General features: G+C 46.9%; 1 protein-coding gene across 1 annotated transcript; it reads left to right on the forward strand.

Annotated features, from left to right (window-relative positions):
- The first annotated feature begins 2 nt into the window (after window positions 1-2).
- Window positions 3-11,341, forward strand: LOC147011501 (acyl-coenzyme A diphosphatase FITM2-like). The gene is made up of 3 exons (XM_085857574.1): window positions 3-208; window positions 5,151-5,347; window positions 9,408-11,341. The coding sequence occupies exons 1-3, from the start codon at window positions 3-5 to the stop codon at window positions 9,869-9,871; spliced, it is 867 nt and encodes a 288-aa protein (XP_085713700.1). The 3' UTR covers window positions 9,872-11,341.
- The last annotated feature ends 16,387 nt before the right edge of the window (window positions 11,342-27,728 follow it).

Genomic DNA, 27,728 nt, shown 5'->3' on the forward strand with positions numbered 1-27,728 from the left:
GAATGACGTCACGTCCGCTCTTCGCGCGGGAAAAACCGTTCGCCATGAAGCCGTCATTAAGTAATTGTGTAGCTTTCCCTTTGTCACTTACACTTTCCTCATACTTCCCTGCAGCACTGGCTGTTTGTATTGCATTGGGTTCCACAGTCAAGGAGTATATATCCTTACCTCGATGGTACATGGCCGACTCACGGAATATCTTCAACGTGTAAGTCCACCTTTCTGTCACTGGACCTGTTTTTCTGTCACTGATTTATTTTGTTGAGAAGTGTTTGGTGCACTCTTCATACTTGTTTGGTGTGGTTTGGTGATTATGAGAATCCATGGGAATGGAATCTGCACCGATCGGTGAAGAAAGGAGCAGGTGTTGAACCAAATCGGCAATTCATGACCACATCGTCAATGATGTGTTCTTTAACCGCCCACAACCACAAAATTCTCCACTGATCCCCATCTAAAATGACGAGATACTCGACTGAACTTGTACTCCTAATCTAATGAACTTCTGTGCTGATCCTCCTGAGGAAATACAGCAAACCATTTTTCATGAAAATTTTACCATAGTAAAATATACTGTAGTAAAAAAAAAAATACTATAGCTAGTACTCAAGGGATGACATAGTAAACTATAGTTAGTACTTAAGGGATGACATAGTAAACTATAGTTAGTACTTAAGGGATGACATAGTAAACTATAGTTAGTACTCAAGGGATGACATAGTAAACTATTGTTAGTACTCAAGGGATGACATAGTAAACTATTGTTAGTACTCAAGGGATGACATAGTAAACTATAGTTTGTACTTAAGGGATGACATAGTAAACTATAGTTCGTACTCAAGGGATGACATAGTAAACTATAGTTAGTACTCAAGGGATGGCATAGTAAACTATTGTTAGTACTCAAGGGATGACATAGTAAACTATAGTTTGTACTCAACGGATGACATAGTAAACTATAGTTAGTACTCAAGGGATGACATAGTAAACTATAGTTAGTACTCAAGGGATGACATAGTAAACTATAGTTCGTACTCAAGGGATGACAGAGTAAACTATAGTTAGTACTCAAGGGATGACATAGTAAACTATAGTTTGTACTCAAGGGATGACATGGTAAACTATAGATGGGTGCTGAAGGGATGACATAGTAAACTATAGATGGGTGATTAAGGGATGACATAGTAAACTATAGATGGATGATTAAGGGATGACATAGTGAACTATAGATGGGTGCTGAAGGGATGACGGTATACTATATGTAGTGCTGACGGGATGACACAGTAAACTATAGATGGGTGCTGAAGGGATGACATAGTAAACTATAGACAGGTGCTGAAGGGATGACATAGTAAACTATAGACAGGTGCTGAAGGGATGACACAGTAACCTATAGATGGGTGCTGACGGGATGACAGTAAACTATAGACGGGTGCTGAAAGGATGACACAGTAAACTATCGACAGGTGCTGAAGGGAAGACATAGTAAACTATAGATGGGTGCTGAAGAGATGGCATAGTAAACTATAGACAGGTGCTTAAGGGATGACATAGTAAACTATAGCTGGGTGCTGAAGGGATGACATAGTAAACTACAGATTGGTGCTGAGGGGATGACATAGTAAACTATAGACAGGTGCTGATGGGATGACACAGTAAACTATAGATGGGTGCTGAAGGGATGACATAGTAAACTATGTATTGGTGCTGAAGGGATGACATGGTAAACTATAGCTCGGTGCTGAAGGGATGACATAGTAAACTACAGATTGGTGTTGAGGGGATGACATAGTAAACTATAGACAGGTGCTTAAGGGATGACATAGTAAACTATAGATGGGCACTTAAGGGATGGCTATGGAGTAAACTATAGAATGTGCTTGATGACATAGTAAACTATAGACATGTGCTCAATGGATGACATAGTAAACTAATAAATAGGTGTTTAAGGGATGATATAGTCAACTATAGATGGGCAATTAAGGGATGGTTGTGGAGTAAACTATAGATATGTGCTTAAGAGATGATACAGTAAACTATCGATGTGTGCTGTTAGGGTTAGATGGGTGCTGAAGATGGGTGATTAAGGGATGACATAGTAAACTCTCGACGGGTGTTTAAGAGATGACTGGAGTAAACTATACAGTGCCTTCAGGAAGTATTCACACCCCTCGATTTTTGTTACATTTTGTTGTGTTACACAGTTACAGCCTGATTTAAAATGGATTAAGTTTAATTTTTCTCGTCACTGAAGGAAATTGGATGCACCTGAGCTCATTTTGGAGTGTCACCACAAAGGGGTTGAATACTTATTGATGCAAAACATTTCAGAGTTTCATTTTTAATTGATTTGTAAAAATTTCAAAAAACATGTTTTCACTTTGTCATTATGGGATATTTTGTGTAGATTGGTGACAAAAAAAATTAAATTTAATCCATTTTAAATTCAGGCTGTAACAACAAAATGTGACAAAGTTGAGGGGTGTGAATACTTCCTGAAGGCACTGTAGATGGGTGCTGAAGGGATGACATAGTAAACTATACATGGGTGCTCGGTGATGTGATGGTGCAGTTGCTTGACGTTATGGAGAATTCGTATACTGGTGTTCTGCCCAAAAGCAGATTCAGCATTGCAGAAGCAGTTTATTGGCAAGGGTCCTACTGGGCAGTTTGCCATCTCTCTCCCAACAGTAGTTAGGGCAGGAATTTGTAATTTGTTTGAGGTGCCGGCGATAAAGGCCCAGTCACACCTTGACGTTTTAGCCAGCTTATGCCGATTTTTGAAAAATTTGTCTAAAACGCTGGCACACGTCGAATATGTTATGGGGAAGTTTTGGAAACATTGAGAGCACGCTGATAAACACTGCCATACGTCGTAGTACGCTGGCTTTAAACGTTGTACTTTGCGGTTGTCCTCAAATTTTAGCATGCTTGAAATTTTACGACTTATGCCAGCGTATGACTCAAGTTCCGCTACGCTGGCCATAAGTTGTAGGCACGTTATGCGATCGTTGACACACGTCGACACACATTACTTGTAAGTTAATCATAAGTGGAAACATGTCGAGGTAATGTTTATCGTACCCGAAACTTATTTCTAACCTATGAGTAACGTGTTGTAGGCACGTTACGCGATCGTTGACACACGTCGACACACGTTACTTGTAAGTTACTCATAAGTCGAAACACGTCAAGTAATGGTTAGCGTCAGTGTTCCAGACTCCCTGTTTTTTTTTTTTCGGCATGACGGTGATGTTGACACTTCGATTTCTAGTGCGGTTATGATTTAAATCGTTGAGCGGCAGCCTATTAATTATATTATATTATAACCGCATGAGAAGTCGAAGTGTCAACATCACCGTCACACCGAAGAAAAAAAAAAAACCAAAAAAAAAAACAGGGATTCTGGAACACTGACGCTAACCATTACCTCGACGTGTTTTGACTTATGAGTAACTTACAAGTAACTTTTGTCGACGTGTGCCAACGATCGCGTAACGTGCGAACAACTTATTCCCATCGCATGCGGAACGTGTGAGGCATACGGCAAGTACGTCGTAAAATTTTTAACACGTTTAAAATTTCAAGACGTACTCCACTTACTTCGACGTATGATAGCGTACTTTAGTGTTCTGGTCACGTATACCAAACTTACCCAAACCGTATTCGACTTGCGCCAGCGTTTTAGACGCATTTTTCAGAGGTCGGCATACGCTGGCAAGATCGCCAAGGTGTGACTGCGATGTTGACACTTCAAATTCTCAGGCGGTTATGATTTAAATCATTGTGCGGCAGCCTTTTAATAGCTACGCCACGTCATCGTCGGCGATGCGTGCAGCGTGCTATGCATAAGTTAGACTATCGTTGGGCATAGGCTGTGAACGCCGACAACAGGCTAAGCATTCGTTGGTATAAGTTATCTATAAGACAACGAAACGTTCTGTGTCCGTTTCTAATATGTTATGCATACGACCAACACGTTATGAATACGTCCGAATCTTTAAAAAAAAAACATCAAAAGTTCAGCGTAAGCCAGTACAGCGTTTTACATACATTTTGATACGTTGCCATTGCTGGCTAAAACGTCAAGGTGTGACTGGGCCTTTACTCGCCGACTTTGCAAAGGACACCGTGGAATCTTTAACATCGACCAACTAATGCCAGCAGATGGCCCGCCGGCTTACCGCCATCTGTGGGGACCGCACACACATTGATGAATCGTCCTGCCCGTGAAACATGGGGGTAACAGTTTTTAGTTGTCGGGATTCAAATAAATTGACAGCACGATGTTAAGTACAGTACGTAACGAAGTTTAAACATGTATCGAGACCACCTTCACAAACCTTGTGATATACCGAAGGATTCAATATTTTCCTTTATATTCTACCGACGTGCACATTTCCATTTTTGCTTTCCACCTTCTATTGGAAAAGTGCAAAAGGAAATTCCTGAATCTTTCTTGAGTCTCCTGGTAGAGCATGTGTGAGCAACAAGAATGATGAAAACCCACACCACACTTTTCGCCACTCTACCAAGGGACTTGAAGCTGTTACCAAGGTACATTATGACGTCATTACTGCTTTCATAATTAAGACTAAATGTAACAGCCGAATCAAGTTTGCAAATTTGAAAGCCTCACATTCTCACATACCTTGTTACCTCCACCACCGAAGGTTGATGGAGATTATGTTTTCACCCCTGTTTGTCTGTCTGTGAACAGGATAGCTCAAAAAGTCGTGGACGGATACAGATGAAATTTGGTGGAGAGGTTGGGTGTGTGACAAGGACGAATCATTTCGATTTTGGTGAAGATCCAGATCCGGAGACAAAATCTTTTGAAATGATTCTTCACCATTGAGAGATGGGGCCAAAATGATGTATAGCACGATATTTGTGGATGAGTTGTGGACGAGTCATGACAAAACTTGTGGATGAGACAAGAATAAGCCGATTCAATTTTAGTTCAGGTCTGAATCCAGATCCAGCCCATCATTGGGATACAAAATGTAAACTGTTCACCTTGGTGGATGTATGTGCTCTGTCAAGTGCTGTTATTGTTTTTTAAATAATGTTTTCTCTCATATTTGATTGATGTGCTGCGGGAGCAGGTCCAAGTTTTCTCCCTCCTTTCACTTCTACGGCCCCATCAGGTACTTTGTAAAGCTCGGCTGGGGTTGGACTCTGGGCCTGACCGTTTTGTACATCCTCGTCAAAGCTTCCTCATCAGCACACATATTTCGCACCACTCTCAACGGTTTGCTGCGCATGGTGCTGGGAACAGCTGTCTGGTTCCTCTTCACCAGCACCTTCATTCACGTTGAGAACAGCTTTGGATCCTGTTCTCTAAGTAATGAGTCTTTCCCATTTTTGTATTCATTACAAATGTTCAAATTAGAACTGTACTTTTAATACTTGTATGTTTAATACGAAAGGATACTTACCATACTTTTCAAGGTATTCCACAGCTTTGGACACAACATCCACTCCAATGGGATAGGTTTACGCCTGGTGTTGGCTTGATGGCTAAAGTGGTGGGCTTGGGATCCTAAGGTCCTGAGTTCAAATCCTGCTCGGCTGTTGAATTAATACCAAGTGGGGTTAGCTGAATCTATCATCCTTCCGAGATCGGTAAAATGAGTGCCAGCATGCTGGTATCTTGTGTCGGAGTGGCAACCCGTCCAGGATTATGCCCAATAGCCCAGGATACTGCTGAGGCAGCACCAACGCTCTACACAGAGTATGGTCCCAATGGATGGATGGATGGGACAGGTTTCGTACACTTTCAGCATCGAGGTTTTTAGGATATGTATGTAGCTAACACAGGACATTATTTTTGTTTTGATTACAGAGTCAAGGCACATGGAAGAGCGAATACACTGAATGGATCAGGACTTAACGAGAGAGAGAGAGACACACAGACATAACAGTGGAATTGAAGGCCAAAGCCAAGACGATTAAGTTCTGGCTGTCTGAAAAGGTCAAGGCTGCATGAAAAAATGAATTAAACAAATATCAACAAGGTACGCAAAAAAAAGGTACGGACTTGTCACGGAAAAAAATTGACAAGAGTACAAACAGTTGGATTGATGCTTAGCAGGCAGGGCTTTTCACCGCAACGTATGCCGTCCCACAAATGTACATCAAGCTGGGTATCCCCTTTGCTGGCATTAGTTGGTAGACATCGAAGACCCCACAGTGTGGTTTTGCGAAGTGTGGGCGAGTTACTGCTCACACCCTAAACAAATGACCAATTCCAGCGCTGACTACCACTGGGAAGGCAAAGCTGAACCACCCAGTGCAATCCTTCCTGTGGGCTGTTTTGGTACCTCCGAACCAGACTTGGGGCAGAGCACCAGAGAGGGAGAGGAAGCTGAGGATTTTGCATCGGCCACTAAGTGGCTGACATCCAGACATAGTGGGCAACTAGAAACATTTGTCTATGTTTTGTTCTGTTTGTGTTGCAAACAAAGATGATAATAATTATGACAGTACAACATGTATCTCAATGGATGAATTTTAGCATCAAAAGCAAACAGGGGTAACTATACATGTGGACCACCCTTGTACATACATCACTTGTTGTTTTGCAAAGGCCAGGATCAATTTGAACCACCTTTGTAAATAGCTTTTCCTCGACCTATGAAACGTTCAAAATCTTTTCGAACTTTCTAGGAATGAGAAGCAAATATTTTAGAACTTTTTATAGGAATTACAATGATAGTATTAAAGCAGTAGACAATGGATAAATCAACACTATAAAAGAGATGCATACCTGGGATGTCATGATGAGCCAAGTGCTAAGATGGGAACATATAGTGGTTTGTTACCTCCGCCACCTAAGGTGGTCGGAGGTGTTATGTATTGACCCCTGTTTGTTTGTTAAGGCCCGGTCACACCTTGACGTTTTAGCCAACGTATGCCGATTTTTGAATTTTTTTTTCTAAAACGCTGGCACACGTTGAATACGTTATGGGTAAGTTTTGATAACATTGAGAGCACGCTGGCATACGTCGTAGTACGTTGCCATACGTCGTTGTACGTTGGCTTTAAACGTTGTACTTTTCGGTTGTCCTCAAATTTTTTCATGCTTGAAATTTCACGACGTATGCCGCGTATGACTCACACGTTCCGCTACGCTGGCCACAAGTTGTAGGCACGGTCTGCGATCGTTGACAGACGTCAACACATGCTACTTGTAAGTTAATCATAAGTTGAGACACGCCGAGGTAGTGTTTAGAGTACCCGAAACTTATTTCCTACCTATGATTAACGTGTTGTTGGCACGTTACGCGATCGTTGCCACACGTCGACAGACGTTACTTTTAAGTTACTCATAGGCTGAAAGACGTCGGTATAATGGATCGTCCTTGCGTCAGCGTCCACGGCCACGGCCAGGACACTTATTTGCAGCATTCTTCAAACTTTTCTTCGGCATGACGAGGATGTTCACACTTCGATGTCTAGCTTGGCTATGATTCCAATTGTCCATCGGCAGCGTCTATTTAAAATAGTCGAGTTTGAGCGTTTTAACACGTTCAGAAGAAACGTTTCAAATTTTCAAACCCCAGCGTCAAAAAAAAACAAAGGCGAGTGACAGCAATTTAAATCGTTCATTGTAAACAATGAAACTAGCTGAGTGGTACCGTTTAAAAGTCGTTGAGTGTAAAAAAAATCCAATTGTTGAGCGCAAGCGTCTACTTTCAATAGTGGAGATGCAGCCATTTAAATCGTTGAGTGGCAGCCTATGAACCTACCCGTGGACACGCGGACGCAAGGAGGATCCATCATAACCCACACCCTCCCCCTCACACCCACCTACTACTGCCAACATGAACAAACTACTACTAATACTAATACTAATAGTAATACTGATACTGATACTGTTACTGCTGACATGGACATCGACTCAAAAAGGACTCGAAAACACTGTTGGGTTCCCCTTTTATGAACACCATTTTTATATACCAATTCCCAAAACTGCTGGGAACACGTCTTTATATGGCAGTTGTAACCTAGAAACACGTTCATTTATTTTTTTTGTTGACCGGAAGACGTCATTGGAATACGTCTACATACGTCGATGTGTGTTGGGACTACGTAAAGAATTGGTTCAAAGCACGTCAAACATAAGTTAGAAATAAGTTTCGCGTAAAAAAGACATTACCGCGACGTGTTTCGACTTATGAGTAGCTTATAAGTCGCCTTTGTGGACGTGTGTAAGCGTCCACATATCGTGTGTAAAACTTATCCTCATCGCATGCGAACGTGTGTCATACGCCGAGTACATCGTAAAATTTTGAACATGTTCAAAATTTCTTGACGTACTCTACTTACTACGACTTATGATAGCGTATTTAGCGTTCTACTCGCGCATACCAAACTTACCCATACCGTATTCGACGTGCCCCAACGTTTTAGACACACTTTTTGTTACGTCGGCATACGCTGGCAAGATCGCCAAGGTGTGACCGCGATTTTGACCCTTCCATTTCTACGGCAGTTATGATTTGAATCGTTGTGCGTCAGCCTTTTAATAGGCTACGCCACGACATCGTCGGCGATGCGTGCAACGCGCTATGCCTGAGTTAGACTATCGTTGGGCATCGGTTGTGTAGGCCGACAACAGGTTCAGCATTCGTTGGTATAAGTTATCTATAACACAACGAAACGTTCTGTGTAGTTACCAATGCGCTATACATAAGACCAAGTCGCTATGAATACGTCCGAATCTTTAAAAAAAACATCAAAAGTTCAACGTAAGCCAGCGTTTTACATAAATTTTAACACGTTGCCATCGCTGGCTAAAACGTCAAGGTGTGACCGGGCCTTTAGGGTTAGGGTTATTTGTCTGAACATGAGCAGGATCTCTCAAAACGTTATGGACGGATTTGGCCGAAACTTAGTGGACAGGTTGGTTGTGTGACAAAAACAAATGCATTTCATTTCAGTGAAGATACAGATCCGGATTCGGATCTGAGAGCTTTTTAAGTGATTCGTCACCATTGAGCGATGGGATTAAAAACGATATATAGCATGATATCTCAAAAAGTTGTGGATGTATTATGACAAAAATTGGTGGATCAATCAGGTATGTGACAAGAACAAGCCTGTTAGATTTTGATGAAAGTCCGGATGCAGATCCGGCCTATCAGTGAGATACAAAAACGTAAACTGTTCAGCCTGGCAGAGGTAAGCGCTTTACCGAACACCATTCCATTTATTTATTTTTTACATTTTTTTTCCAGCACGGCTTGATTACAGGCTTTTAGCAATTTGGGGAGGAATAATTTCTTTAAAAGGCAATTTCTGCAGCATGGAGTCTTTTCTATCTCGAGGAAAGGTGTTGTGAGTTTTGAGGGAATCTGGCGCTCCATTAACACACCGGTGATATCTCCTTACCTCCACAGAAAGCTTCAACTTCTCTAACATTTCATCACGGGCTGCTTGTGCGATTGTACCTAACGGCGTCTGGAATGGTTTTGATATCTCAGGCCACGCGTTCCTCCTCACATATTGCATTCTGCTCCTCCGCTCAGAACTCTTTGCATCCCACACCAAGGCTTCAAACCGCTGGCTTCACTTCCTCGAACGGGCGCTCGTGATTGCCTTACTGTGTTTGATGTGTCTGTGGCTTTGGATGTTGATATGGACTCTCCTTTACTTTCATATCTGGATCCACAAGATAGTCGGGGCCGCGTTTGCTTTTCTCGCCTGGGGGTTCACTTACGGGCTGTGGTTCGGAAGGCCGTGCGCCCCGGTAGCTCCATGGGACGTGCAACTCCAGCCCCTGAGGATTGAAGTCCGACTCCCATACCCGACGCCACGCCGCCCCATTCGGGAGAGGACTCTGACGAAGCTGAAAGGAAACTGAGGTGTGGTTCCTGTTTGTTCAAACACGTGGATCAAAATATCAGGAGAAATACCTCGAGCAAACAATAAATAAGCTGAGCTTGGAATGTTTATCGGCAGTAGCTGGATAATCTACATTTATTACATTGGTTATGTACAGCAAATGGGTTTTGGAATTTGCTGTTTGCCCATTTTTTCCCTATCATTGGCTCAAACACTAATACATAAATAAATAAATAGTAATAATAGCACTCTATTTAAAAGATTGAAATGATTTGGTGTAAGTTTGGTTGTACGGCCTGTGATTTGAAATCGCGTTACGAGCTGCAGTTTGATGTACAGGTGCATGAGGTCGAATGCATTTCTTCACCTTCAGTGTTATTTCACCTCTAACGGTACTGCAGGTTTTCTTGCAGACTGGCTTTAAAAGACTCAGGGTGGGGAAGGGGGGGGGTGGAAGCTGTCTTTTTGAGATTATTGTGCGTCGGGTCCACAACAATCCTTGTATCCATCCAGTTTGCTTTGTACAAAATTCCACCGCTCGACGTGTATGTACTTGTACATGCACACGCCTCGTCTCTACAAAGTTTCCACAACGTTGCGCTTGAAACACATTAGGTGAAGGTTAAAGTATTAAATTGCAAACTACAAAAATGCTGTCTTGAGTTTAGAAAGTTTATAAACCGTTATTTTCACCTTTATTGTACGTCTTGTGTCAATGTGTGTTGAATTTCGGGAAGGGGGGGGGGGATTAAAAAAAAAAAAAAACTTTCAACATATGATTTCCAAAACCTGTCCAAGCTTGTGGAGGAGGAATTCGGTAAAACTATCTGGCCAGTGTCGTCAACCTCCCTTATGGCCAAACGGGCCTGGAAGTCGAACTATGGAAGGTTTAGTCCTCAAAGCTCCATTATACTCTCCATTCATACATTTCCCATTAGATGATGGAGTCCTGTCTGTATCTGGATTTGTTAAATGTCCACGTTACTCAGGTCTGATTTGATACAAAATCTGCGCTTTTGATATAGGTTTTGCTGCAACCAATTATGGGATGTATTTTGGTCAAACAGTGAATCGAACAAAAGATCATCCAAATATTATCCAGCGAACCTTGTGCGTCATTGTGGTCTCACAGTGGGGAAAAGCAATTGTCTGGCACTGTTTCGATCAATAATAACAATGAAAAACAAGTCACTTGGGTTTGCAACCAGTATTTGAGAGACTCAAGAAATCTTTAGTGGAAATCAGTGTCAGGATAAGGGGAAAGGAATGTTTAAGATGTTTGTAATTTGAAAGAATTGCATTGAAGATTTGTATTTTATGTTGCTCAAGGCAAATGTATGCATAATTCTTATAATTCCTTTTTTGGTTGTTAATTAGTCATCACAAATTTAGCACAGCTACTGTAGCAAAAAGTGTGAATGTGCTGTATCCAGAAATACGAACGGATTTCATTAAACTTTTGTTGTCTTCAAAAACCAATCTTATACAAGGTATCTGCTTCCATTCATTGACAAAACCTGTGTATGGCAGATACAGTTGCATATTAGGACATCCAGTCGTCCACATCTCGACAACCATGGCAGAAATGGCTATTGCTTTGAGGGGCAATTTAATCAATATTTCCGTAGGAATTATGATCCTTTGTGCATCTTGCTGGACGAACAGGTGCAATGAGTAAGGTGTTTCGGATGCAAGTCATATTTCTTCGAACAGCATACGGACACATACGGGGGCATCTGACATGATGGCGCAGAGGTAGTGCAACGTGCCTTTGAGCTGTCTCGTCTGGGTTTAATACCTGGCCTGAGTATAAACTGTAGGATTAGTGTTTCGCAGTCTTGAGACATTGCATCAACAATCGAGTCATTCCTCAGATGGACGTAAAGCTGGGGACCCATCTGCATGTACTGGTTGCTGCTGATGTTCAAATGTAGGTGAGTATCATATATGTATACGTATACACACACACACACATGAGGTGTCAAATTCCACAGGGATGTTGGCCCATGTTAACTCCAATTCTTCCCACAGTTGTGTCAAATTGGCTGGTAGTGATCTCTACTCTGAATAGCTCGTTACATCTCATTCCACAGATGCTCAGTTGGATTGAGATCTGGTAACGAGGCAGGCCACAGCAGTAAGCTGACTTCACTGTCGTGTTTGTGGAACCATTCCGAGACAATACTAGCCTTGTGGCACGGGACATTATCTTGCTGAATAAATCCATTTGCAGATTGATACACTGTTGCCAAGAAGGGATGCACCTGATTAGCAATGATGTTCAGATATCCTGTGGCATTCAAACGTTGCTCCACTTTTACAAAGGGCCCAATGTGTGCCATGAAAACACACCCCACATCATCACACCACCACCACCAGCCTGCAATATTGACACACAGCATGATGGATGCATGTACTCATGGTTTTCTCCATACCCTAATTCTCCCATCAGCGTGAAACAGCAGGAACCAGGATTCATTAGACCAGGCAATGTTTTTTCCAATCCTCCAGTGTTTTTGTTCCTTAGTCCACTGCCATACCCCATACGATGAGTTGTGCATTCTTTTATGGGTCTTTTGGCACTAATGTTGTACTGGACTGTCAGTTGACTAACTGTAGCCTGTCCGTTGCTCTGCACAATTTGTGTCAGCCTCCTTTGGCCTCTTTCATCACCGAGTTGTTTTCGACCACTGACCTGCCGTTGGCTGGATGTCCTTTGGGTGGTGGACCATTCTTGATACACACAGGAAACTGTTGAGCATGAAAAACCCAGCAGAGTTGCAGTTCTTGATGCACTCAAATTGGCATGCCTGGCACCGACTACCATACCCCGTTCCAAGGCACTTAAATATTTTGTCTTTCCCATTCAGCCTCTGAATGGCACAAACACACAATCCATGTCTCAATCCTCACAAGGCTTAAAGATTCTTCTTTAACCTGTCCTCTCTCTCCTTCATCTACACTGATTGAAGTGGATTTAACAAGTGCAATCAATAAGGGTTCATAGCTTTCACCTGCATTCACCTCATCAGTCTACTTCATGGAAAGAGTAGGTGTTCCTAATGTTTTGTACACTGAGTGTGTGTGTATATATATATATTGTTGCGGATTCGCGCCCGCCGGCGTGCTGACGGCCACGTAACTCGAATCGCGGCACGTCGCCCACCGGACGGACAATCCAGTCGTGACCCTCTCGGACTAACGCCGGGAACCAGTCACGGGTGGACCTTTCGGTCTCACCGCGATCGAGCCAATCAGCCCCCGCGTGGGATAGGGTTGCTCGCCGGGTCGACCTACCTAAGTACCCACGCGGAGGGTAGACCGGGCGATCGCACCTCGCCGCAGGTCGACTTCGGACACGGGCCACTTAAGCGACCCGTTCCGTACTATCAGAATAACCGAGCGGTGTTATCGTCGACCTCGACGGTTCGATTAATTATCGGGCGTATTCAGCCCACTACCAACCCTTTACGTGAAGCAAGATGGGGATTCAATAGAGGAAAAGACGAAGCGAAGCGGGAGAACAGTTCAATAATAAAGCACATTTATTCGCGGCACACGGGAAGCACACATATACAATTCCACCAAATGCACACAGAAAAGAAAAACACAATTCAATTTACACAAAAAGCAAATATAAAAGCGAAAACACAATGCAGAGCTAATACCGACTACCGAGCACACGGCAACACTTATACAATTCTACTTCACAGACGGCGCCGACAACACATACCCAAAACCAAGGAAAAGAAATACCCTCAAGGATGAGGCGGGCCTGAGGCCGAGACCGGGTCGGCCTACCCGTCTGGTGATGAGACGCGGAGCGGCGATGGCGCCTCAACTCCGCGGGCCTCGCGGACAGTGTCTGGTAGGGGGTGGGAAAGGGGCCCCCTTGGTCGCACTATCTCAGCGCGGGGGGAAACAGGAGGGGGTTGCTGATGCTCGGGGTATAGAGGATTTTTATTGTCCCGCGACGAGCGTCTCCACCTCGGCCAGGTCGCGCTGTCGGCCTCCCTGGGGTGCAGCTCCCTGCACGACGCGAGCACCCCTCGTCTGGTGTCGCCGCCTTTCCACAGCTCCGTCCCCTCCGTTCCGACTCCAACGCACACGACGACCAGCTCCTTCTTGCCAACTCCACCGCCCGCGAAGTCTTGACTCTCTATTTCCGACTCTCCTACTCTCCTACTCTCCTACTCTCTTCCTCTCCGACTCTCCTCGTCTCTGGACTGACGAACACGGTCCTTTTATCAGCCCCCTAGCTTCGCCTTTGACCCCCTCCCTTTGACCTTTCACCTCGCTCCCCATTGGCCCGAGAAAAAGTGGGCGTGAAGGCTTTTTGATCCATAAATTTGCATATATCGATCGCCCTGGGGGCGGGGCCAATTCGCCCCTCGCTCACCGATTGGACGGCAAAAAGTGGGCGTGTGTCGTTTTTGATCCGTTTTTGAAGCACAAAATCCGTGATTTTGTACACGCTGTTCGGCGCGCGCCCTGCACGAGTCCAACACCGGTACCCACAGGCGGCGCAAGAACGGTGGCGATGCGACGGTTGCGAGGTGTGACGTGAAGGTTGTGGTGAAGCGGTGGTTGGTGGTGGTAACAATGGCGGTTGGTCCAAAATAAAGATAGCAAAAGAAAAACGGCTATCCTGAAGAGTCGCAGCACGCATAAATGACATGTATTCCCACTAGACAACGGGTTCGGGCCTAACTACACATGTACTTACCGAGATACCTCACCTAAGGGACCTGAATGGTGGTTTGCGAATTTGGTAACCACAACACTACCCCCTCCCCTTTTTACAGACTCGTCCCGAGTCGTCAAATTCTCGTGTGCCATCATGTGTAGTTTTCCCCTAGTACATTTTACCTACGGATCCCTGAGTGCGTCATTCATGGTATTCGTGTCCCCAAAATAAATAACCTGAGGGCTGCGTAACTATCTAAACAAACTCACTCACACGGACGACTTAAATAAAATTGCCGGCGCTAGGACAGACATGCCGGGGGCGCACTCATATTTACAGTACATCTTAACCTTAACTTACAAATTTTACACTAAACCATGGCCCAGGATCACTGAACTCTGCAAAAAGAAAAGCAGTTAGCAGGGAGCCAGGCTGCCCGCATGCAGTCTCTGGCTCAAACAATGCAGGTGACAGGGAACGTGGCTGGCTGCTCACACGCAGTCCAAGGCCTTCCCTTTTGAACTGAATGCAGTGAACCACAACGGTGCATGGGCTGCACAAACGCAGTCTCCGTGCCAGCTCAAGTGGCACACGCAATGAGCACAACGAATGGATGGATGGATGGATGGACGCAAACACGGTGCACGGGCCGCCACTGCAGGCCCGTGTTGTAGCTGCCAACGGGGCAGTTCTTGCAGCTTGCAAACTGTTGCCTTGCGGATCCTGGCGCACATGGAAATGAACAGGGGGGGGGGGGCAAAGCAAAAATTGAACGGGGCTGGTGAACCTGGGCAGTGGGCATGGCATGGCAAAGGCAGCAGGCAAACACAGCCCGCAGAAGAAGGCCGCTGCAGGCAAACACAGCCGGCAGATGAACTGGCCGGCACAGGCCTTGAAGAAAAACAGCCAGCAGATGAACTGGCCGGCACAGGCCTTGCAGAAAAACAGCCAGCCGGCAGACGATCCAGCCGGCACAGGCCTTGCAGCTAAGCAGCTGCAGATGAAGCTGGCCAGCCTTTGCCGTTCAGTGGAGGTTGGTGGAGGGAGTGCGGTGGTGCTGGCCACTTGGAAGGCGGGCTCGGACCTACCTACCTGTCTCCCTCCCAACCTATCGCCTTTGCCTGTCACTGTACATACCCACTCCCTTAATTTGTTCAACCCCAATTTAGCCCCAACTTATTTTTTGTTGTTTTTATTTTTACTTCCCCACTATAAATCGTCCCCTCACCCCCTTTATCGTCCTTGTTCGGCTAACCTATCCTGTCACCTAGCCTACTCCCAACCCCTACGTTCCCTTCCCGGAGGGGAACAAGGGAGAGCTAACGTCCTGTGTCGAGGCCCAACGAAGCCTCAGAATGGCCTCCCCAGAGTTCGGCGATCTTAACACCAAGTGGGTCCAGCGGCCCACAACGACAGCGAGCGGATGGATGGTGCGGAGGGGTACATCTCCTAATCTACCCTAACCATTTAACTGTTAAACTACCCCGGGGCTTTCAGCAAGCGCCTCTCGCTAAACTATTGGTTCTAACAACCCAGATTCCCGTCGCCTGTGTTGGTGTCCTCACAATTTCGGGCCTCGCCCCCCAATTTTCGCTCCGTGCCCTCACACGGTCTCATGGCTGGGACACGTGGCTCCCTTTGGCAGGCACGACCCTCTGCCGAATCTCCCGCTATGGCACCCCCGGGCACTACACTGCCTCCGAGCCCACCAGCTCCGTAACCCCGGCGCGTGCCCCCCATGGCACCTTCACTGACACGCACACGTGGCAGGCTGGCTTCCCAGGCCCCTTTCCGAGGGTCACCCATGCCCACAACACTGCCCACGCGGCTCATGGCGCCCCGGGCCCCCGCACCAAGCAGGCGCACCCGTGCCCACTACGCTATCCCGGCCCCCCATGGGCCCTTGGCCTACCACGGCCGACTAGCCTGGTGCCCGGGGTACCCACTCAGCGATACTCACCTTTCGCAGCCACGCTCCCAAGCCCGTCAACAGGGCTCCTGCACCCCTCCAAACGGGTTTCGAGCCTACACTCCCACCAACAACAAAACGACCTCCATTTTTCAATTTAACTAACCCCTAACTCACTCTACACTGACCCCGGGGTCCCTTGGGCGGGAGTCACTCCTCCCCCCAATCACTCATCGCACCATGCATTCCCCATTCGCTCCACTCACACAGACCCGCTGGCCTCACTCACTCATCATGTACTCACCTCACAACTCACCAACTCTTCAACACACTCACCGCTGAACTCTGCCATCCTTCTAACTACCTCCCCTAACTAACTCGTGCTCCCACGTCGTCCCTTAAACTATAGCACGTACCATTTAACACTACGTAGCTAAGCTACGTCCCCTCTACACATTCACAGGTCTGTCACTGTCTCCAAATAATCCCATTAATCAATTTCCCAACCTAAACTCGCTACAATCCCTCTAACTCATCCATTCCACGGACTCCATGAGGACTTACCCCTGCCCCATGGAGTCGGTCTAGCTATGCTAACCCTTCCCCCTAACTAGTTTCCATCCTGTGCCCAGGTAAGGGGGTCTTTCACCCCTTGCCCAGGAATCCTTTGCACCCGAAAGTGAGGCTTGCTTTTTTTTTTTTTTTCATGCGCAGCACCTGCGCGGCAACTCGCGCACTTTGTACCTGCCCGTGACGTCATGCAGCTGCACGTGTTCCTCGTCCCTCCTTGGACGGTACCATCCGGCAGAGATACCCCTCCTGCCGGATTCCAACCACACGTGCAGCCATGACGTCACCGTGCGCAAAAAAAAAACACAAGCCCCACGTCTCGAGGGGTTCCCCACGCGAACACATGTGCTTTGCCCGTTGGAGCTTAACACACACGATCGCGTGGAGAACCCGTCCGGTCCAAATCCATTTACCTGCCTAAACTTTGTCCGTCCGCGGGATCGGCAAATCCACCGCTGGCGTTTCCGGACCGGGACTTCACTCTCGCAAGCGAGCACGTGGTGGTCTCGTGCGTTGCACAGCACGAACCTCGTGCTCACTGCTGGGTGAACCCGGCACGGTCCCCGAAACAACTACAGCCGCTACTCGGCTTTCTCTCCTCTGTCGCCGTCTCCGTCTCCATTCGACCCACGCATACCTGCGTGTTACGACGCACACAGTCCACACCATTAAACTCACACCGGGAGACGCGGCTGCGTGCTCCCGCATGCCAACCGACATCTCCCTCTCATACCGCTCTCTCACACACACGGTCTCCCTTGCACACAGCGACCTTGCACACGGCCGTTCACTCACGCGTGCGGGGGCACTCACCCGCGGTGCCTCACTCGCACTCCGTGCCTCATCCACACACGCGGGGGCACTCACCCACGGTGCCTCATCCACACACCGTGCCTCACTCATACACGCGGGGGCACTCAACCGCTGTGCCTCATCCATACTCCGTGCCTCACTCACACATACGGGGGCACTTACACACGGTGCCTCATCCACACATGGCGTGCTGGGAAGCACGTACTCCGGCACCATCGCCACCACACCACTCACACACGGGGTCGCTTCCACACACGGGGACGCACTCACACCTTGCACCACACACACAGGGACAACCACACTGGGGATTCGTGTCCCCACAAGGGTCTCCGGGGCCTCTACACCCCCCAAGCTCTCCAAGCACCTGTCCACAGCACCCGTCCTCTCAACCTCGCAAAGCACGACCGAACTCACCTGGTCGTGACTCGCCTCAAGGGGGCATACTCCCTCCCCTCGTTCCTGGAGGAGGCCATCCAGGTGCTCGCACTGGGTCTCTACACGCTCCGCCAGCTCACCCCCATGATCCTCCACTACCTCTGTGTGTGTGTGTGCGTCACTAACCTTGTCCAATTCACCCTCTATCTCCCGTGTCTCTATACATTTTATTCTTTCTGTCGTCTTCTCGTGTCTATTAGTCTCTGCTTCTTTCTGGCGTCTTTCTCTTATCTTTATGTAGGTCAACCTTGCTTTCTCTTTAAGTCGCTCCCGTCCTTCCCTGTTTTTCACTCCTTGCTCTTTCACGATCTCCGCGTACCTCATCCTTGCTTTCCGTATTAATTGTTCTTTTCTCTCCCTCCCAATTACTTTCACCTCGTCTCTTGTCTCCCGAATTATTTTCTTACCCGCCTCCACCGCGGGCCTGTCAGCCGCTGCGCCCCCTTCCAGCTCGTTTGCTCCCACACGTGGAGTCGCCATTCCCAGCTCCCTGGTCACAGCCTTCATGCCCGCCTGCAGGCATCGGCCCATGTTCTGCGTCTCACCCCGCAGCTTTTTCATTTCTTTTTTTATGTTTGTATCCATTCCGTTCATTTGTTGTGTATTCGCATCCAATTTTTGTGTATTCGCATCCATCTTTTCGTTCATTTGTTTGTTCATGCCTTTCATTTCGTTTTTCATTTCATTTGTCATTGCCGCCAGCATGGCGCATAGCTGGGCCATGTCGGGTGCGCTCGAGTGAGCCGTTTCGGCAGGGGTTGGGGAAGGGTTTTGGTGGAGAGGGGGAGGGGAGGTGTCATACACCGCGGCCGCTGCCGCACCCATTTCGGGCTCTGGGTTCAGTTGGGCGAGTTCGTTTTCCTGTACAACCAACATTTCCTGCACTGGGATTCCATCCTGGACCATGGATTCTACATTACTACACATATACATTTCTAATACCCCCGGCTCCCGCTCGCCTTGATACGCCATCTTGCTTCTCGTAAAGCGTTAATTTGAATCGCTCGTAATTTGGAGGGAATCGGGGGTCGCTTCTCTCACCCCTGGACCGATTCCCGTGAATTTAATTGGAGACAGGAGAGCCCGTTTTCCTGTTCTCCGATACTAGTGCCGCGAGGAGGGCGATGAATTTGTATCCCACTCCTGACACCAGTGTTGCGGATTCGCGCCCGCCGGCGTGCTGACGGCCACGTAACTCGAATCGCGGCACGTCGCCCACCGGACGGACAATCCAGTCGTGACCCTCTCGGACTAACGCCGGGAACCAGTCACGGGTGGACCTTTCGGTCTCACCGCGATCGAGCCAATCAGCCCCCGCGTGGGATAGGGTTGCTCGCCGAATTCGACCTACCTAAGTACCCACGCGGAGGGTAGACCGGGCGATCGCACCTCGCCGCAGGTCGACTTCGGACACGGGCCACTTAAGCGACCCGTTCCGTACTATCAGAATAACCGAGCGGTGTTATCGTCGACCTCGACGGTTCGATTAATTATCGGGCGTATTCAGCCCACTACCAACCCTTTACGTGAAGCAAGATGGGGATTCAATAGAGGAAAAGACGAAGCGAAGCGGGAGAACAGTTCAATAATAAAGCACATTTATTCGCGGCACACGGGAAGCACACATATACAATTCCACCAAATGCACACAGAAAAGAAAAACACAATTCAATTTACACAAAAAGCAAATATAAAAGCGAAAACACAATGCAGAGCTAATACCGACTACCGAGCACACGGCAACACTTATACAATTCTACTTCACAGACGGCGCCGACAACACATACCCAAAACCAAGGAAAAGAAATACCCTCAAGGATGAGGCGGGCCTGAGGCCGAGACCGGGTCGGCCTACCCGTCTGGTGATGAGACGCGGAGCGGCGATGGCGCCTCAACTCCGCGGGCCTCGCGGACAGTGTCTGGTAGGGGGTGGGAAAGGGGCCCCTTGGTCGCACTATCTCAGCGCGGGGGGAAACAGGAGGGGGTTGCTGATGCTCGGGGTATAGAGGATTTTTATTGTCCCGCGACGAGCGTCTCCACCTCGGCCAGGTCGCGCTGTCGGCCTCCCTGGGGTGCAGCTCCCTGCACGACGCGAGCACCCCTCGTCTGGTGTCGCCGCCTTTCCACAGCTCCGTCCCCTCCATTCCGACTCCAACGCACACGACGACCAGCTCCTTCTTGCCAACTCCACCGCCCGCGAAGTCTTGACTCTCTGTTTCCGACTCTCCTACTCTCCTACTCTCCTACTCTCTTCCTCTCCGACTCTCCTCGTCTCTGGACTGACGAACACGGTCCTTTTATCAGCCCCCTCGCTTCGCCTTTGACCCCCTCCCTTTGACCTTTCACCTCGCTCCCCATTGGCCCGAGAAAAAGTGGGCGTGAAGGCTTTTTGATCCATAAATTTGCATATATCGATCGCCCTGGGGGCGGGGCCAATTCGCCCCTCGCTCACCGATTGGACGGCAAAAAGTGGGCGTGTGTCGTTTTTGATCCGTTTTTGAAGCACAAAATCCGTGATTTTGTACACGCTGTTCGGCGCGCGCCCTGCACGAGTCCAACACCGGTACCCACAGGCGGCGCAAGAACGGTGGTGATGCGACGGTTGCGAGGTGTGACGTGAAGGTCGTGGCGGTTGTGGTGAAGCGGTGGTTGGTGGTGGTAACAATGGCGGTTGGTCCAAAATAAAGATAGCAAAAGAAAAACGGCTATCCTGAAGAGTCGCAGCACGCATAAATGACATGTATTCCCACTAGACAACGGGTTCGGGCCTAACTACACATGTACTTACCGAGATACCTCACCTAAGGGACCTGAATGGTGGTTTGCGAATTTGGTAACCACAACAATATATATATATATATATATATATATATATATATATATATATATATATATATATATATATATATATATATAGAGGTAGTGGACAAAAAAAAATGTAAACACCTGGGTAAATGAGGGACACGAAGTAAAGGGCTTCCTCACATTTTTGGCCCATGTTAATTAAGCAAATAACATCCCAGCATGCTTAGGGTCATGTATAAAAATGCTGCACAAGCCTGGTTGCCCATAATTATGGCCAGTATGGCTGCAAGAGGAGACCTCAGTGACTTTGAAGGAGGGGTGATCGTTGGGGTGCATTTGGCAGGAGCTTCAGGGAAAAGACAGCTCAGCTTGCTGTTTCATGAGCAACGGGTTTTAAGGTGATGTTGGCATGGAACTCCAAGGGATAGACATCACTTCAGGGCAACAGTGAGCGGAAGCGCAGACTCCAGGATTGTGATATCCTTGCATTAATTTGAAATGCAAGGCAAAGCAGGCAAGCAACTGCAGATCAATTGACTAAATTTCAACCTGGGGCATGAGCAGCCAGTTTCATAAAAAATGGTCTGCTGAGAACTCCACAAATCAGAAGAACCATCGTCGGGTTGCAGTGCACAAACCACTCATCACATCTGGAAATGCATGTTTGCGAGTCCAGCGCTGCAAAGAGCATAGGCAATGGACTACCACTGCAACTGCAGGTTCTTGTTTTTATGACAGATCCTGATTATGGAGAAATGTGATTATGGTCAGATGAGTCATCCTTCACCATGTTCTTGACAAACGGATGGGTGCACGTGTGGCACCAACCGAAATAATTATACAACCCTGATTGCTTGGTTCCAACAGTGAAGGGTTCTGGTAGTTCTGAAATGTGGGGTGCATTTTCTTGGCATGGTTTGGGTGCAGACATTCCCTTAGAAGGCTGGGTCAATGGCAATTGCTCCTTAATGGAACTGAGTGATTGTCTTCACCCCATATTGCAGCATTTCTTTCCTGCTAGGAGGAGTGTCTTCCAGGATGACAATACCCCCATCCACAGAGCACGAGTGGTTGCACAATAGTTTTATGAGCATGACACCGAGAAGGCTATGACAAATAGATAACATCAGTCACCAGATCTGGACCCAAGCGAGCGTTTATGGGATATTCTTGGAATGAGGCCCGTGATAGTGTTTTCCACCTCTATCAAAAAGGTGTGAGCCAATTGACTCACGTGGAAGAATAGTGCCGCATCCCTCCTGCAGAATTCCAGAAGCTGGTGGACTCTAAACCACGACGCATACAGGCCGTAGAGCAGGGGTCGGGAACGTTTTTGACTCAGAGAGCCATTAAAGCAAAATATTTGTAAATCTATTTCAGTGAGAGCCATATAATATATTTTAAGACTGAATTCAACTAAATGTGAGTATAATAAGCCTCTGAATTTATTCTTTTAAATAATGTTGTTATAATACTCACCATTAATGGGACTTCTGGTGCTGCATGGATTTGCTGATGGCTTTGTAGTCTGGTTGGTACTTGGTGAGGTTAAGCTTCATGCAAGCGTTGAGGCTTTCATCCGTTCGACGTGATCGTAGGTTGGACTTGATGTTTTTAAGATGTGAGAATGACTGCTCACATGCATACGTAGATCCAAACAAGGTCAATACAGCAATACTTACACGCTGCAGTGTGAGGTATGTGACAGGAAGCGCGTTCCAAGTTTTGATAATCAGCTCGTCTTCGGATTGAAGTTTTTTCATTTCTGTCCACATGTGCTTGCTCGCCAACTCTGCTTTCTGTCGTGCGATTCTTTCCAAATCCTCATTCAGTGACTTGAACTTATTCACCCACATGTCTGAGGCCTTCAGGTCAGTCACTTCTGCTTCAAAATCTCTGACGGAGACACCAGAAATGTAACTCAGGTCGGCTGTGTTCAGTGAACACTCGTTTGGATGGGTGATGAACTTAAAAAGACGAGTGTGCTCACGAAATTCTCCAAAGCGTGCTTTGAATGACTGTCGGAGACTGGACGTGAAGCCAGCTCACTGGTGGAGATCAAAGTTTTGAGTGGGCTCACTTGCTGTGCATGCATCTTTAAATTGTCTCAGTTTTTCAAAATGTAGTAAACGACCTGTTTCAAGATCCATGATAAAGAGCTCCAGCTTGTTTTCAAAAGCAAACACGGCTTGTTGAAGGGATAACACTGTATTTCCAATGCCTTGCATTTTCACGTTGAGCTCGTTCAGATGTTCAGTCATATCCACGAGATAGTAAAACTTGAGGAGCCACTCAGTTTCGGCTAGCTCAGGATGCTCAATCCCTTTCATTTCAAGGAAAGTCCGGATTTCGTTCAGGCAAGCCGCAAAACGGCTAAGCACCTTCCCTCTTGACAACCAACGCACATTGCTGTGCAAAAGCAGACCGTGATAGTTATTTCCAACTTCATCCAGCAGTGTTTTAAACTGGCGACCATTTAAGGCTCGGGCAACAATAAAATTGATCACACGAATGACCAGCGACATCACTTCGCCAAGCTGCCCATCACACATCTGAGCACAGAGCACAAAGTGCCTCCTGGTGTAGAATGCAATGGAAACTTAGGATGGGTCTATTTTCATGTTCATGGAGAAGCGCCACAAATCCTTTGTTTTTCCCCACCATACACGGAGCACCATCAGTCCACACCGAGATAAGTTTATCCATTCGTAGATTTTTTTCTTGAGCGAACTCCATGAAAGACTTGAATAAATACTCACCTCTTGTGGACCCTTTTATTGGCAGAACAGCAAGACTTTCTTCGCGCAGTGTATCACCAGCAGCATATCTTGCAATCACATTGAACTGCGACAAATGGCTTTCGTCTGTTGACTCATCCAAAGCCAGGGAAAAGAACGGCGCTGTATTTATGTCCTTCACTTGCGTTTCCTCCACTTGGTTTGCCATCATGATGGTACGATCATGAACAGTTCTTGCCGACAGAGGCATGTCTTGTATCCGTTTGATTATCTTGTCTTTGTTCGGAAGATCATCAAAAAGTTCATTGGCGACATCCAGCATGAACGTTTTTGCATACTCGCCATCTGTGAATGGTTTTCCGTTCCTCACTATTGCTAAAGATCCAGCAAAGCTGGCGGAATTATAGTCACCTTGCCGGGTCCATACGCGGAGTTGCTGCTGGCTGGCTTGCACCCTGCTCAGTAGCTCTTGGCACGCTTTCTTTCTGCTGTCTCCCGTAGGGTATTTTGATGCAAAGGTAGCATGGCGCGTGTCGAAGTGCCGCTTTATATTCGACCGTTTCATCGATGCAATTTTGTCATTGCAAATTAGACACACCACAGAACCTGCTCTCTCCACAAAGGCGAATTCTTCGGCCCATTCGTCCTGAAATGTACGATACTCCTCATCTTTTTTTTTCTTTTCGCCATCTTCTTCGTCGAAGGGTTAGCTTTGAGCAAATGAGAGAGAGGGAGATGTTGACCCAAGTGAGTCTGGCTGGCTTGCGCACGGGCTGACATACTCGAGAGGTGCGGCGCGGCCGGCCGACTCTGGGATGCTGTCGCCTCAGCGGTGGCGCGTGATTGGTCGAGATGAATTCCGTGACGCGTCTCGGCGGCGGCACGTCATTGGAGGAACCGAAATCACGAGTCGCCTCAGCGGTGGCGCGTGATTGGTCGAGATGAATTCCGTGACGCGTCTCGGCGGCGGCACGTCATTGGAGGAACCGAAATCACGAGTCGCCTCAGCGGTGGCGCGTGATTGGTCGAGATGAATTCCGTGACGCGTCTCGGTGGCGGCACGTCATTGGAGGAACCGAAATCACGAGTCGCCTCAGCGGTGGCGCGTGATTGGTCGAGATGAATTCCGTGACGCGTCTCGGCGGCGGCACGTCATTGGAGGAACCGAAATCACGAGTCGCCTCAGCGGTGGCGCGTGATTGGTCGAGATGAATTCCAGGACCCGTCTCGGCGGCGGCACGTCATTGGAGGAACCGAAATCACTACTCGCGTCGGCCGCATGACTGGACGAAACAAAAACCGCTTCAGACAATTCGGAGGTGTTTTTTCTTCTCTCCTTCTGCCAAGTTCAGCCCTGCACGTGAATGAAGCACGACACCATTCAAACTATAGGTAAAGCTTCTACGAGAAATATTGGGCTTTCCAAGTTTCAAACTCCAATTTTATCTGCGAGCCAGATGCAATCATCAAAAGAGCCATACCTGGCTCGCGAGCCACACGTTCCCGACCCCTGCCGTAGAGGCTGCAAATGATGGCCCAACGCCCTATTAAGTGACTTTACATTAGTGTTTCCACTTTTTTTGTTCACTACCTGAAGGTGCTACACACAAGTCAAGGCTGATGGAAGACTTGAAGAATAAAAATTTTGAAACTTTCGCAGTTCAGCAAATCATTTTCAGCACTTTGGCCAAGTTTCAAGTACCTTCCAGCCTGGAAGGGCTGGAACCCGAGCCAAATTCCTACCGGAACAAGCCAGCACCCGAGCCAAATTCCAGCCCCAATGGGCTGGCATCCTGGCCAAATTCCAGCCCCAATGGACCAGCACCCGAGCCAAAATCCATCCATAACGGGCCGCCACCCTGGCCAAATTCCATCCCCAACGGGCCGCCACCCTGGCCAAATTCCATCCCTGCCGAGCTGGCACCCTGGGCAAATTCCAGCTCCAATGGGCCAGCACCCTGGGCAAATTCCAGCCTGAACAGGCCAACGTCTGAGCCAAATTCCAGTACTAACTAGCACCCTGGCCATATTTTAGCCCCAAGAAGACCTCACCCAAGCCATATTCTGACCTTAAGAGGTTGACACCCTCACCAAATGCACCCCCCCTTCAACCTTGGGAACAATGCAGAGCCTCACTGAGGTATATGGATTTCAGTACGGTACATCTTAAACAGTACGGATTCACTCACCGACACTATTCCATTACAATACATTTTCACTTTCATTCAGGAACGTGCAAGGATAATAACGAGCCCAATAAATTCCCACATCCATGTATATTATGAAACATATGCCAGTAATGCTTTGCATGTCGTAAAAGTTAACCTGTCAAATCATCAACTCTGTCACAGAAGGTGGACGGAGGTTGTTTTCACCAGTCTGTCTGGCGAAAGTATTTTGCCAATTATGGTGGTCTGTGGAGTCTATCACACGTCGTTCACAGTTTTAAAGCAGTCATTCTGATTTTTTTTTGTCGTGTATGTGGGTGACCAGCCAAGGACAGCATTGCACATTTTTGGTCAGGATCCAGTTCGGATTCCTGGAATTTTTTCATGATTTGACATTGGAAGATTGGGTGAATTAAAAGATAGCGTCTATCCAGCATACGCATATCTTGTTTAATTACTGAATCTATCTTTTTCATTGTTTTGTTAATAAACAACAAAAATATTCAGCCCTGACAGTGGAGGATATGCCGCAACAGTGTTTGATTCATTCTGTTTCACCAAGTGTCACAATAGAGATTTCTAGTTTGTCGATGAGCAGGATATCTTAAAGTTATTGACCGATTCAGACAAAACTTTGTGGACAGATCCTGATTATGGAATTCTTAAAAGTGAATCTTCACTCTTGAGATAAGGGGTTAAAAACGATATGTAGCATGATATATCAAAATTGTGGACAGATTATGATGAAAGTGGGTGGATGAGTTGATTAGTTGACAAGAACAAGCCCATTCAATTTTGGTTCAGATCCAGGCTATCAGTGGGATACAAAAACGTGAACTGTTCAGCCTGGCGGAGGTATGCATTCTACTGAGTGCCATTCCAGTTGGATACGAAGCAACAAAACAAGACCCGTATCTTGCCAAAAGGTGACCACGTGTGACTTCGTTAAGGTCACACTGAGGTGAACAGAGCTGCTATCCACCAGGAGCGACTCCTTGAGGAATATCTGCCTTCGAGAGATTCCGATGAGAATCGTTCTACAGAGTAACCATGAAAATATGCTTTTGCCTCATAACGTCACCAAATGATGTCATAATGTCTCAAGCTTGACATATCTAGAAAGCACTCATCGAGGTGTTCAATTTGAGGTACTACACGATATGGTTCCTAAAACTTGAAAATTTGACCTTGGGGTCAAATATGTTTGACCTTAGGCGCTAACCATGAAGGTCAAGGCCAATCACCACCAAAAATTAATCAGCTGAGCGCCAGACCATGAACTATATTCCCATGAAGTTTGAAGACTATCCGATCAAAATTACTCAAAAAATAAGGGTTTCGTTGACTCCCCTGATTTGCGACAAAGTGACCTTGACCTTTGACCTTGACCTTCAAAATTTTGTGCACTGAAAGGGACCTCTATAGGCCTCTGATATGCGAAGTTACAAAATTTTCCAATGATAACTGTGCTCTGCAGAATTTTTTATACATGATTACAGACAAACAAAAAAACAAACATACAAGCTGACTAACATATATTGCAAAAACTTCGTTTCGGCAAGATAATGAACACAAAAAGGAAATATTTTAGGCAAATTGTAGAATTTTAAAAGGAATGAACAGCTGGGTAAGGGGTCGGGATGGCACTGGTGAAAAACTACATCTGAATATTTATGTCAATGACCCATAAATGTCTGAACTCAGGCCACCATTATCAGATACATTATAGCCCACAAAACAGGAAAAGTATG

Source organism: Eptatretus burgeri, chromosome 15, assembly GCF_056783735.1.
Source record: "Eptatretus burgeri isolate ZD-2024b chromosome 15, Ebu_testis_v1, whole genome shotgun sequence".
Taxonomy (NCBI): Eukaryota; Metazoa; Chordata; class Myxini; order Myxiniformes; family Myxinidae; genus Eptatretus; species Eptatretus burgeri.

What these genes read in the sequence shown, in the direction of transcription:
- LOC147011501 (XM_085857574.1), top strand. Translation starts at nt 3, where the DNA reads ATGACGTCACGTCCGCTCTTCGCGCGGGAAAAACCGTTCGCCATGAAG. An exon ending in TCACGGAATATCTTCAACGT is followed by an intron (nt 209 to 5,150) that starts GTAAGTCCACCT and finishes CGGCCCCATCAG; the next exon opens with GTACTTTGTAAAGCTCGGCT. An exon ending in CTTTGGATCCTGTTCTCTAA is followed by an intron (nt 5,348 to 9,407) that starts GTAATGAGTCTT and finishes TTACCTCCACAG; the next exon opens with AAAGCTTCAACTTCTCTAAC.